This window comes from Panthera leo, chromosome B3 (assembly GCF_018350215.1).
Source record: "Panthera leo isolate Ple1 chromosome B3, P.leo_Ple1_pat1.1, whole genome shotgun sequence".
Lineage (NCBI taxonomy): Eukaryota > Metazoa > Chordata > Mammalia > Carnivora > Felidae > Panthera > Panthera leo.
The window spans coordinates 58,883,677-58,897,646 of record NC_056684.1 but is presented as its reverse complement, the minus strand read 5'-3'; the positions used below and the strand labels follow the sequence as shown (position 1 = coordinate 58,897,646).

General features: G+C 35.7%; 1 protein-coding gene across 4 annotated transcripts in view; it reads left to right on the top strand.

Moving 5' to 3' along the window:
- The window catches only part of GOLM2 (golgi membrane protein 2), a 104,495-nt gene that overhangs the window by 64,053 nt on the left and 26,472 nt on the right, over positions 1-13,970 (top strand). For all 4 annotated transcript variants that reach the window (XM_042942170.1, XM_042942172.1, XM_042942171.1 and 1 more), the window contains exon 8: positions 714-884. In XM_042942170.1, the coding sequence (XP_042798104.1) occupies positions 714-884 (171 nt within the window). The remainder of the gene's footprint in view (positions 1-713; positions 885-13,970) is intronic.

The following is a 13,970-nucleotide window of genomic DNA, read 5'->3' as shown; positions in this document are numbered from 1 at the left end:
TCAGTTAAGTATCTGACTCTTGATTTCCGCTCAGGTCATGATCTCATGATTCTTGAGATTGAGCCCTGCTTTGGGCTCTGTGCTTACAGTGAGAACCCTGCTTGGGATTCTCTCTCTCCGCCCCTCCCCCTGCTTGCACGTGCACTCTCTCTCTCTCTCTCTCTCAAAATAAGTAAATAAACTTAAAAAAAAAAAGAATCAAGAGTTAACATGGGGCACCTGGCGGCTCAGTCAGACAAGCATGCAACTCTTGATCTCCGGGTCCTGAATTCAAGCCCCATACTGGGTATAGAGATTACTTAAAAATAAATAAACTAAAAAAAAAGTTAACAGTTGTGAGTCACGGTGTAGGTGAAAATGACTTAGAGGCTAGAGATTTCTGATAGCAATGTAGAGTTAGAAAAACTTAGGGAAGAAAAAGATACAAGTCTCAATGCCAGTTAAATCTTCAGGTTTCTACTATGTATCACTTTGGCTGATAGGTTTATTTATAATCAATACCAGAGATACTTACCTAAGAATGATTAGTAAACTTCACACAGCTAAAATCACATTGGCTGTAAGATTTGATTAAAGATTTGATAATAAAGCCAAAAAAAAAAAAGCTACCTGACTACTCAATATCAAACAACAGTGTGTTTTACGTTTTCTAAGCAGGTCTTGTGAAATTCTTTTGCAAAATAGGACCTTAATTTGATGTTTTTATGCCATAGATTCTCATGGACACCACAATGGAAATCCTGGAACTTCAAAGCAGAACCCTTCCAATCCTCTTCAGCGTTTAATTCCAGGCCCGAACTTGGAAAGTATACCCAGAATTCAAGCAGATATACTAAAGCAGGCTACCAAGGATAGAGTCGGTGATTTCCATAAGTTGAAGCAAAGTAAGAATCAGTTGATGAATGTTATGCTGAAAAGATTTCTTTAAATATAATATGTTTATAAGGCTCAATTAAGGTCTTCATTATTATAATGTCTAATGAATGTATAGTAAACTTATATGCATACAAAGAGAAAGTGTGATGGTGGTAAAAATTAAAAGGAAAGCAAGTTTTAAATGGATAGAGATATTTTATTTTATTTTTTTAAGTTTATTTATTTTAAGAGAGAGAGAGTGCGAAAGCATGCTCAAGCAGGGGAGGGGCAGAGAGAGAGGGAGAGAGAGAATCCCAGGCAGGCTCACTCAGTGCTGTCATTGCAGAGCCCAACACAGGGCTTGATCTCACAAACTGCAGAAATCAAGAGTTGGAGACTTAGGGTGCCTGGATGGCTCAGTTGGTTAAACATTCAACTTTGGTTCAGGTCATGATCTCAAGGCTCCTGAGTTCAGGCCCTGCATCAGGTTCTCTGCTGTCGGTGTGGAACCTGCTTCAGATCCTCTGTCCACCTTTCTTTGCCCCTCTCCCACTCTCTCTCTGTCTTGCGCACACGTGCACGCATGTGCTCTCTCTCTCTCTCAAAAATAAACATAAAAAAAAAAAAGAGTCAGAGGCTCAATCTACTGAGTCTGGATAGAGATATTTTAAAGAAGTCTTTAAAAATCTTCTCACGTTCTCCACTATTAAATAATAAACTTCAGGTGAGTTGACATTTTAAAAATGCTATTAGTTCTTATAACTAAAAAATTTTTGGAGAAGTGAGAAAAGATATATTTTGTTAGGCTAATGAATTAAAAGTTTGACTAGGAGGAGAAGATAAATAGTTTTGAAAAATGGATTCTGGGAGATATAAAGACCTAGGGACTTCCATAATAGAAGGCTCAATGCTCCTTCCTTTTGCATTCCTTTCCATTGCAATTTGCTTCATTTAGGTATTAGGAGAAAAGTGAAAGAAATTGAACAAATTCATAGTAATGTGTACTAAAATATCACTCCTTAATTATCTCAGAGGTATCAATTTTGATAGGTGGACAATACCTTTTAATTTGTATAACTCTCTAATTGGCAGATTCTTAGGAAATATAAGAAAAATTCTGGTAGTCGAGAGGGTTTGGACCAGACAGTGTCTCTTAGGTCAGTTCCCTTAAACTACACTTTTCACTGCTTCTGCTTTACAAAGCTTTTTCCCTTCAACTTCTTTTGTTGTTGTTGTTGTTTATTTTTATTTTTCCTTAACAGTATATTTTGGAGTATATTCCATACCTGTATATAAAAATTTACTTCAACTAATGGCTGTATCATGTTCCATTATACATGTTTGTAGTATTTTATTGAACTCATCCCCTCTTAGTAGACATGTTAACTCCTTTCAATATTCTCTACTGTGCTGCAATGAAGGATTCATAAAAACAAAGGCAAACTGCAGCTTGTAGACATTCTGTCTGTTCAGACGTGGAAGGGTCTGAACAGACAATGTCTACAAGCTGCAGTTTGCCTTTGTTTGCTTTCCATGATGGCTTCTATGGCAACAACTATTCAGAGCAGTGTTGCACAGTTATTTGTGCGCAGGTTGCTCATACAGTGAGGACTGCAACGTTACATTTTTTAAATCTCTTCAGAGTATTTTTAATTGGTCTTCTGGCAGTTCATATTTCTTCATCTATATGAAGATATACTTTGCATCCATTTAACTGACTTTCCTTCCTTGATATTTTAAAGTGTATCCTTGTATGTCTACTGAAGTATCATATGAAAAACATTTTTATTAAATAAATGTGGCTAATGTTTTAAATATATTGAAATTTTTTTTTCTCAAAATCTTGAAGAATTGGCCTGAAAACTTCTACCTTACCAGAAAGAGGTGTATAGTAAGGACAAAACAAAGTATCTTAATTCAATATCTTAATTCACTTAATACTTTCTACTAAACTTATAGTTTACCCTATAAAACCTTTTATCATTGCCATACCTGTATTTTTTTAATGATATTTGGATAAAGAATGTGATTGGAAATAATTGCCAGGAAATTATTATTCTCTACAACTTCTTTAAAAGAGCCTGTTGAGTCTTAAACTCTTACTCCAAATTCTTTTCAGTGTATATATAAAGTTGAAATCATTGGGAGCACTGTTTTGTGATTTACATTGGCATTATCTTTACATACATTTTAACCTATCAAATAGTTACACAGTTGTCATTTTAAATAGACATATACATATATACACACATATAGACACATGCATATATTCGATTGTGTTTAGGCAATAATAATAGTTCAGTTAGCTCTACTCTTTTATTGGTTATTTAAAGTATTTCATATTTTCTCATGTTAGTTGTCATGACTATGAGTACCTTTTTTTCAAATTATTTCCTGCTTACACTTTTGTGTTCCTTTATTTTTTTTAAGTTTATTTATTTATTTTTGAGAGAGAGAGAAAGAGAGAGAAAGAGAGGGAGATTGTGAGGGGGAGAGGCAGAAAGAGGGAGACCCAGAATCCCAAGTATGCTCCCCCATGTCAGTGCAGAACTGGTGTGGGGCTGAAACTCACTGACTGTGAGATCATGACCTGAGCCAAAATCAAGAGTCGGACACTTAAACGACTGACCCACTTGGGCACCCCAAGTGTATTCCTTTAAAAGTAGTTCCCAAACTGAAATTACTAGGTCAAAGTACTTGACCAGTTTTATAGTTCCTATTACATATTTTCAGACTGTTCTGTAGAACAGTTTCACAGTGTCATTGGACATGTTTAAATTTATTTCTGTATGGCCTGGCCACATTGGCTTTTTAACTCTAAGGCATTTAGAATATAATGATTCCTTAAATATTTTTTAATAAGCATTTACTTTCTGGTGGCCTCTCCATTTTTATATGAGGAATTTTACTATAATTATTTGTTGGTATATAATCTGTGCATCCATTTGACCACTTAGCCTGACAGCTTTGGAGTTTGATCCTGTATCTTTGTGTCAAATCTTTATAAATAAATCAGATGTTAACCTCTTATCAGTTATCTTTACTACAGTTTTACTTTTCCGTTGCCTTTCCTGATATGAGATTTTATTATATTTAATCATCATGCAAAATATTTTAATTAAAAATAATTTTTAAATTTTGTGGAAAAACGTACAATTCACCGAAGTGTACAATTCATTGGCATTTAATACATTCATAATGTTAGGTGATCATCACAACTATCTAGTTCCAGAATGTTTTCATCAACCCCCCAAAAAAACCCTGTACCTAGTAAGCAGTCACTCCCTGTTCTCTCCTACCCACAGTCCCTGGCAAAGACTAATCTGCTTTCTGACTCTATGGATTCATCTGTTCTGAATCTTTCATATAAATGGAATCATACAACACGTGACGTTTTGTGTCTGGCTACTTTTACTTAGCATGATGTTTTCAAAGTTCATTCTATTGTAGCATATATCAATACTTTATTTTTTATGGCTAAATAATATTCAGTTGTATGAATACATTTTGCTTATCTATTCATCTGTTGGTGGACATTTGAATTGTTTCCACTTTTTGGCTATTATGAATAGTGTTGTATGAACATTCATTTACAAATTTTTGTTGAACACCTATTTTCGATTCTTTCAAGTATATACCTAGATGTGGAATCACAGGGTCATATGGTAATTCTGTGTTTAGCTTTATTAAGGAACTGCCAAACTATTCTCCACAGTGGCTCTACCATTTTACAGTCCTACCTGCAATGCATGACAATTCCAATTTCTCCACGTGCTTGCCAACACTTAATACTTCTTGGGTATTTTTTATTTTTCACTATTGCCATCCTAGTGGGTGTGAAGTGGTATCTCATTGTGTTTTCTTTCTTTTTTTTTTTTTAAGATTTTATTTTTGGGAGCACCTGGATGGCTCAGTCAGTTAAGCATCTGACTTTTGACTTCAACTCAGGTGATGATCTCATGGTTAATGAGTTCGAGCCCTGCATCAGGCTCTGTGCTGACAGCACGGAGCCTGCTTGGGATTCTTTCTCTCCCTCTCTCTCTGACCCTTCCCACTCATTCTCTCTCTCCTTTTCTCTCTAAAAATAAATAAATAAACTTGGGGAAAAAAAAGATTTTTAAGTCATCTCTACATCCAAAGTGGGGCTCGAACTTACAACCTTGAGGTCAAGAGTCACCTGCTCTACTGAGTCAGCCAGCCGCCCCTCATTGTGATTTTCATTTGCGTTTCTCTGATGACTAATGGCATTGAACTTCTTTTCCTCTACTCATTGGCCATTTGTATATCCTCTTTGGAGAAATGTCTACTCAAGTACTTTGCCCATTTTTAAATTGGGTTGTTTGTCTTTGTTGTTGAGTTTTAAGCATTCTTTTATATATTTGGATACTAGACCCTCATCAGATAAATGATTTGCAGTTATTTTTGCCCATTCAGTGGGTTGTCTTTTCACTCTTTGATAGTGTCCTTTGATACACAAAGTTTTTAATTTTGTTGAAGCCAAATTTATCTCTTCTTTTGGTGTTTATGCTTTTGGTGTCATATCTAAGAAACCTTTGCCAAATCAAAGGTTATGAAGATTTCCCCTTATGTTTTCCTCTAGAAGGTTTATAGTTTTGCCTCTTATGTGTGGGTTTTCATCTGTTTTTATATGATTTTTTAATAAGTTTATTTATTTATTTTGAGAAAGAGTGTGTGAATGCATGTAGGAGGGGCAGAGAAAGGAGACAGAGAAGCAGTCTCTACACTGCCAGCACAGAGCCTGATGTGGGGCTCAATCTCATGAACTACGAGATCATGACCTGAGCTGAGATCAACCCTCACATACTTAACTAAGCCACCCAGCCACCACATCTAATTTTTATATATGATATGAGGTAAGGATCCAACTTCATTCTTCTATGTGCAGGTATTTAGTTGTCCCATAGTATTTGCTGAAGAGATTCTTCTTTTTCTATTGAACATTCTTAGCATACTTGTTGAAAATCAATTGTATGAGTTTATTTTGGACTCTCAATTCTATTCCCCAGATGCCACTACCTCACTGTTTTCATTACTGTAACTTTGTGATAAGTCTTGAAATCAGGAAGTATGAGTGCTCCAACTTTGTTCTTCTTTCTAAAATTATTTTGACTATTTGGGATCTCTTATAATTCTATGTGAATCTTAGGATCTGTTTGTCTATTACCACTAAAAAGGCAGTGGGGATTTTTTTTTTTTTTTTCCAATAGGTAAGCTCTACGTAGGCCCTATGTAGGACTTGAACTCATGACCCTGAGATCAAGAGTCACATGTTCTCTGGACTGAGCCAGCTAGATGCCCCAAGGCACTTCAGATTTAATTTTTAGTGTTTTTAAAGTTTTATTTATTTAAGCAATCTCTATACCTCATGTGGGTAGAACTCATGATCCCAAGATCAAGTTGCACGCTCCTCCAACTGAGCCAGCCAGGCACCCCAAATGGATTCCACTGCATTGAATCTATAGATTACTTTGGGAAGTATTGTCATCTGAACAATATTAAGTCTTCTAGTCATGAAAACGGAATATCTTTCCATTTATTTAGAGTGTCTTTATTTTCTTTCAGCAGTGTTTTATAGTTTTCAGTGCACAAGTCTTGTGCCTCCTTGGTTAAATTTATTCTTAAGCATTTTATTCTTTCTCATGTTATTGTAAATTTAATTGTTTTCTTAATTTCCTTTACAGATTGTTCATTGCTATTACACAAAAATATGACCAATTTTTTTCTTGGCTCTTGAGGTTTTAATTTTTTATTGAAATTTCTAGAAATATGTAATATTTGGGTCTTACCTTAAAATTTAGAATGTTGGATTTTATTTTCATTATTCTAGAAATAATGGCTATGTATCTGTTTTTATATGCCTTATATAAAATATACCCTTGTCTTATACATTAGCATATATAAACATATATATATATACACATATATATATGTCAGTATTTTGAATATGATTCAAAATTTCTGTGCCTGTTTTACATCAACTGCATTTTGTTTTCTTTATACATGTTGACCTCCTTTCCCCATTCCTCCCACCCCTATCTCCCCCTCTCGCAATGACCAGTCTGCCCACTGTGTCTATGAACTTGGGGTTTTTCTTTTTCAAAGACTCCACATATCTAACAGAAATCATAGGGTATTTGCCTTTCTCTGTCTGGCTTCTTTCACTTAGTACAATGCCCTCAAGCTCCATCCATATTGTCGCAAATGGCAAGATTCCCTTGTTTTTTAATGACTGAATAATATTCCATTGGATATATATACCACAACTTTTTTTTAATGTTTATTTATTTTTGAGAGAATGTGCAAGCGTGCATGATGGAGAGGGGCAGAGTGACAGGGAGACAGAGGATCTGAAGTGGGCTCTGCGCTGACAGCAGAGAGCCCAATGGGGGGCTTGAAATCACTAACCATGCAATCATGACCTGAGTCAAAGTCAGATGCTTAACTGACTAAGCCACCCAGGTGCCCCATCTTCTTTATCTATTTATCTGTTCATAAACACTTAGGTTGTTTCCATTTCTTGACTATTGTAAATAATGCTCTATTGAACATGGGGGTGTATATATTGTTTTGAGTTCATGTTTTCATTTTCTTTATAAATACCCAAAGTGGAATTGCTGGATCATTCTAGTTTTAATTTTTTGAGGAACCTCCATACTGTTTTCCGTGGTGGCTGTACCAATTTACATTACTACCACTAGTACACAAATGCCCCCCTTTCTCCACATTTCTCCAATCATGGCTGATTTTTGTTTGTTGATTTGTATCCTGAAACTTAACTGAATTTGATGCATTAGAGATTTTTATTTGTATATATTCAGGTATATCCATTTTGACTCTTATGAGAACTTTCATTTCTTTTAATCATCTGTTCTTTATCAGGGCATAAATGTACTACTCAATTTTCATTTATTTTTCCCCCTGATTATTTGACCTCTTTGGAATATATAATGATCCAAATTAATTTTTCTCTATCCTGATAACCATCTGTCCCAGAACTCTTATTGTTTGTTTTTCCTTTGTGGTATGGTATTTACGTCTGGTTTATCACATACACATATTAAGTTATTGCACTATTTTCAACCTGTCTCTAGAATTTCCATTTTTTCCAATTCTTGTCCTTATCCCTAGCATATAGTAACAATTTTGATGCCAGTTCTGATATGTGTGGGTTTTTCCCACATGACCAAGCAATTCTCAGACACCTACAATTCGACTCAATTCTGACACCATCTACCAGGAGATAGCCTCAGGTTTCACAGATTAAGGGCACAGCCCTACAAGATTGCTCTTCTCTCCTCCACTTCAGACACCAGTTGAAAGTCCTGGTTGTTGTCTGTGCTTCTGAGCAACTAATGGTGTAATGCCCCCGATTTCGAACCCGAGAGACCATCAAGCAGCCGATACCGATGCAAACGCACGAGGGTTTATTTGCAAGCTCGAGCTTGGGCCCGAGTATACCCGACACAGCGGAGCAGGGACTTGGACCCCTAGGTTAAAAGGCGTAGCAGTTTTATAGGGGCCAGTGGCCAATGAGATTGTAACACACACAGAAAGTTGCATAGTCATGCCAGTCCACATGCAGGTGGCCAATTGAATTACAATTTACCCTATAGTAACTGTTTGAACTAGCCTATCACTCTGGCGTGCAAGTGAATTGGCGTGCAAGTTTGGCGGGCAAAAGGCGGGGTTTACATTCTTTGGCGGTTAGGGGTTCCGCATTCCTATATGAGCCAGTTTCCAGTAAGGGTGTGCTCAGTGGCTTGACTAGGGTGGGGGAGTATCTTAAGCAATAAGTAGGTCATTGGGGGTTATACATGAGATGGTGGATGTAGCACAAAATGGAGTTAGTCTTGCTCTGCCTGTCCAGGGGTAGGGGATTTTTGTTAAATTCCTTGGGTCCCACAATGGTAGATCTGAGGTTCCAACAGCCCCTTCCTTGAGTCAATTAATTTGCTAGAGTGGCTCACAGAACTCAGAGAGACTTTTTATTTACTAGATTACCCGTTGATTATAAAACGGTATAACTTTGGGACACCCAGACAGAAGAGATGCATAGGAAGGTATGGGAAGACAGTGTGCAGTTTCCATGCCCTCTCCAAGTGTACCACTCTCCCCACATCTCCTCACCAACCTGGAAGTTCTGATCTCTGTCCTTTTGGGGTTTTTTGGAAGGCTTCATTATGTAGGCATGATTGATGAAGTCATTGCCATTGGTGATTGAATCGACTTCCAACCCCTCTCCCCTCCTAGGAGGTCACATGGTTGTCTTGGCAACCAGTTTCCAACCCGAGGCTGATTCCAATAGTGGCCTCATTAACATAACAAAAGACACACTTGTGGCTCTCCTTCCTTAGGAAATTCCAAGTGTTTTAGGAGCTCTTTGCCAGAAAAGGGATGGAGACCAAATATATATTTCTTATCATAAATCACAATATCACATATGGGTTTGAAAACTGCTTTATTATAATTTGAACCTAAAAACTTTAAAAATCTATTTTTTCTCTGTTCTTCCAGAAGAATTTCACTTAGTTTACCAAGTTCTATAAGTAGTCCTCAGAAACCTTAGTGTATATTGAATTAAATCTACATATTAAATTGGGTGGTATTATTTACTATCTTTAGCCTTTACATCTAAGACTCCATTTATTCATATTTCATTGTAGTCTTCTGCTTTTCTTTGAGTGAATATCTGACTTCCCAAGTTAAATAGGTGTCTCAATATTTAACTGGTTTTTTTTTCTTATTATTTAAAAATGGGATTGTTTTTCATTGTATTTTCAAGTTGTATATCACTTTTATGTAGATTATAATTGACTTTTTGGTATTTCTCATTTCTTGTACCTTTAAATTGCTTATTCATATGTCTAATAAATTCTTTTATAAGGATTTTGAAAGATATATTATCATGTTAACTGTGAAAGTGGCTTTATTAAATATTTATTTTTCAGAAAGTAAACACTATTTAGTCATAAGGGGAAATTATTATTTAAATGTACTTTCGCCTTATAATTTTCTTTTTTTGCCTTATAACTTTCTTTTTTGGTTTTATCTTTCTCAAAATCATATTGGCCGAAAATTTTCAAAATATTAGAAGAATTATTGGAAATAAACTTTGAAGATACAAGGAACCAATAGAGATAATATAATGCCCTACTACTCAAAGTGTAGGTCGGTGGAGCAGCAGCATCCATATTACCTGTGATTATTAGAAGGATTTCAGGCCCTACCTAGACCTTATTTATATTTACATTAAAGTTTGGGAGTCTTCTCTAATGTGATTCCCTCATTTCACAGAAAATAAAAATTAGGTCCAGAGAGTTTAATTTGCTTAAGGTAAATAGTGGACTAACCAGGACTATTATCTAGGTCCCTTTTCTTCAGGTTCACTGCTTTTTTATTGTATCACACCACCTCTTCTATACTTTTGATGTTTTGGAAAAATTCTTTAATATTTCCTTTTCTTGTTCTCTTTCTAGTAAATTCCTAATCATACTTTAAAGGCATGCTCTGCTGTCACCTATTTGGTAAAATCCTTCTTCATATCTTTACCAATCTTGACCATATCAATCACTCCTTTCTCATTCTACTTCAATACATTGAACATACTTTCATTAGTGTATATTCCACATTATTCTGTAATTAACTATTGTGGGGAGGAAAAGTTTTCCTTGACCTTCTTAGCGTCTCTGACTGGGTCTGAAAATTAAACTGACAAAGACAGATTAACAGGAGGAAAGCATGCACATGTATTTCATGTAAATTTTCATGACACAGTACCCTTAAGAGGAAAATGAAGAACTGAGAAATGGTTAAACCTAAGTGTTTTTATGCTAGGTCTGATGAAAAGTTGAAAGTTGTGGAAAGATGATAGGACAAAGTGTATGAGGTAAGTATAGTAAGCTCGGGGAAATGTAGTAAGGCCTATTTGTTCAGATTCTTCTTCTTAGTGTTGTTCTGTCTTGGATATAAAGATGTGCCTTCCCCCCAGATTATAAGGAGAGGGTATCTTCCAAATGAGGGTTCTATGACATGCTTCAGGGGAAGGTCAGAAGGTCCTTCCTTCACATACCATTTTTTAGATTCCTTTAGCTTGAAATATTTAAAAGGCCAAGGTGCTGTATTTGGGGGGTAGGATGTCCTGAACCATGTCATCTCCCCCACTCCACTCTATCTGAAGCTTCTCCAAGAAATTTCACATTCCATAAATTGAGTTGGTAGATTGTCCCATAACCCACTGAACCAGTCTCTGTCCTGAGCATTTCTAGGGAAACATAAGAAAAAGGTTAATGATTGGAACCAGTTTTGTAGTCCAGAAGGCAGTCAGTTAAGATTTTCTAAGATGCTGAACTTGAAGCATCTTCAGATGAAATATAGACAGGCACTGGAAATATGACAGATTTTCCTGGTTTATACTTTGATTGTCTCTGGTGATGTCATCAGGTGATCTGGTGAACTTTCTAAGTGGCTCACACGGGAATAGGCACAAAGTTTGCCCATACATGAGTTGTTGTGGTGATTTCTTGCCAAGTTTACATCAAATTGTCCAGGTTCAGTTTGCAGGGCTTTGGGAAAAGGACAGTTTCAAGTTTTAGTAATTCAAAGTCAGAAGGGTGGGAGAAAAGTTGGAAACTCTAATTTGAAGAGTGGTAGCTCGATACTGGAGGAAACTAGAAGGATTCAAGATGCAGGCTAGGTAACAAGTAAGTAATAAAATCTTAAAGACAATGGCTAGGACTAGAATTTAGCTCCCTACTGAAACATCCTTTTTCTCACTATAGTCACCCCTATTTCTATCAAAGATAAAGTAATACTAATTTGTTTGCAAAATAAGGCTAGTCTCATTAAACTTGGTCATAAGTGCAACAAGAATAGTATTTGCTTACCTAGGTCTTTGGAGTTTGCTTGCTAAAAGTTTTCATAAAGAATCTCAGATTCAAGTTTTAAAAGCCTCTGGAGGCTAGGAAGCCAAACCAAGGACTCACCGTCAGACTTTAGACATAATACCTATTAGACCTATTTGAATTCCTCTCTTTTCCAACTTCCCAAGATATCCTGAGGTTTCTAAGCCTGCCAGGAACTGACCTTTGTGATTCACTTGTATGGCTGGGAACCCTGTATCCCCGGTATAGACTGGTTTTTCCAAGGGGATGCTTTATAAATATTGGCTCCTAATTAGGTCAGCCTTGGAATTGTAAAGCTGTCTGGTCATACTGGATTTTTTTTTAAGTTTATTTATTTATTTTGAGGGGGTGCAGGCAGAGACAGAGAAGAGAGAATCCCAAGCAGGTTCTGTGCTGTCAGTGCAAAGCTCGACATGGGGTTTAATCTCATGAACTGTGAGATCATGATCTGAGCCGAATCTAAGAGTTGGACACCTAACCAACTGAACCATCAGTTCAGGTGCCCCTGGTCATATTGGATTTTATGCATCATTCTCAAGTATGATATTCAGTCAGATCCTTGGTAATATAACCAAAGTTTCCAAATGTGTCCTAATAGCAAGAGAACAGATTCTTACTGAACTTACCCAAATAACTATTGCATGAAAATAAGATTTACTCACTTAGTTTCTGAATTCTGCAAGATCAGGTAGGGAGAAAAAGAAATTGTTTCATCTTTATTCACAAAGGTATATATTTTTTTTTTATCAAATTGCTTTAAGTTATAGTTTAAGAGAAAAGAGAAAAAAGTTTCCTTAAATCTAGAAAACAAAATATTAAAGAACCAGCAATGTTGGATACTGTATCCTGAATCCTGTAACTGTTCATTTACCTGCCTTCTGTATTAAAGTGGTAATTTTATGAGGGCAGGAACTGTTTTATTCTTTTTTATTTTCTGAAGCTTCCATGTATGTAGTAAGCATTTGTTAAATGTTGTTAAACTTACTGCATCCATTTTGGAATTTTTTATTTCTGTAAATAGTCACACAGTCAAAATGGTAAATTGGTCATAAGTTATATCAATAAATAATTATGAGAATTTTCTTATTTTTAATTTCTTTATTCTAAAATTCTTAGTCCTAAAACTTTTATAGTCACTCTTTTTTAAATTATATTTATCAATTGTTTAAATTTTTATATCTTTCAAAAACCCAACTACTAATTTTGCCATTATTTAATTTCTAATCTGTCTTATACTTATTTTATTCTTTGCTACTCATGACTTGTCACTTTTTTTTCAGTTTTTAGGTTTTAAACTTTAATATTTTAGTTTTAGATACTTAAATCTTCACATCTCTTTTTCTTAGTAATATATTCATTTAAAAAAACTTTTATTGAATGCCTGTTAGGCAAAAGGTTATGCATTTATAGCTATAATTTTTCTTAACTAGATATGGGATGAACAATCTTAGATTTTATACAGTGATCACCACAAATTTTTTGGCAGTTTTAAATTTAGTATTTTTGATTTTTAGGTTAACATTTTTATTGATATACTTGTATAAATTTAATTTTGTATTGCCACCTCATGCAAAAATGGCTAGATAATTTGTGGCATGTTTCATTATATTTGGATGATCTCTTTGGGTTGGTTTAATTTAAAATGTAGAATGTAGGCTATATTGTGACACAAAATACAGTTTGGGGATATTTCAAAGTATCCTGGAGGCATACTTCATGGAGGGGGTCAGATATCCTCCAAAGTAGTTGAAACTGAAAATTCATGGAAGGTCCACCTGTTTGCCAATGGGTTAGATATACCCTGTATATTTAGATACCTTGAATAGAGAAAACAGTTCATTTCAAATGTCAGCCTCATGCTGAGAGTCACAAAGACAGTTACTCCAAACAATAGGTAGTGATCAAGCTGCTTCTCATACGGGTTTTTCCTGTGTAGCATGCCTCAGTGTAAGTAGCAGCAGGAATTCATTTGTTTTTTGGGGGTTCTTTCAATGTTCATTTTTGAAAGAGAGCACAAGCAGGGGAGGGGCAGAGAGAGGGAGTCAGAGAATCCCAGGCAGGCTCAGCACTGTCAGCACAGAGTCTGACATGGGGCTTGAACACATGAACTGCGGGATCATGACCTGAGCCAAAATCAAGAGTTGCATGTTTAACCAACTGAACCACACAGGCGCCCCAGGAGTTTGTTTATTT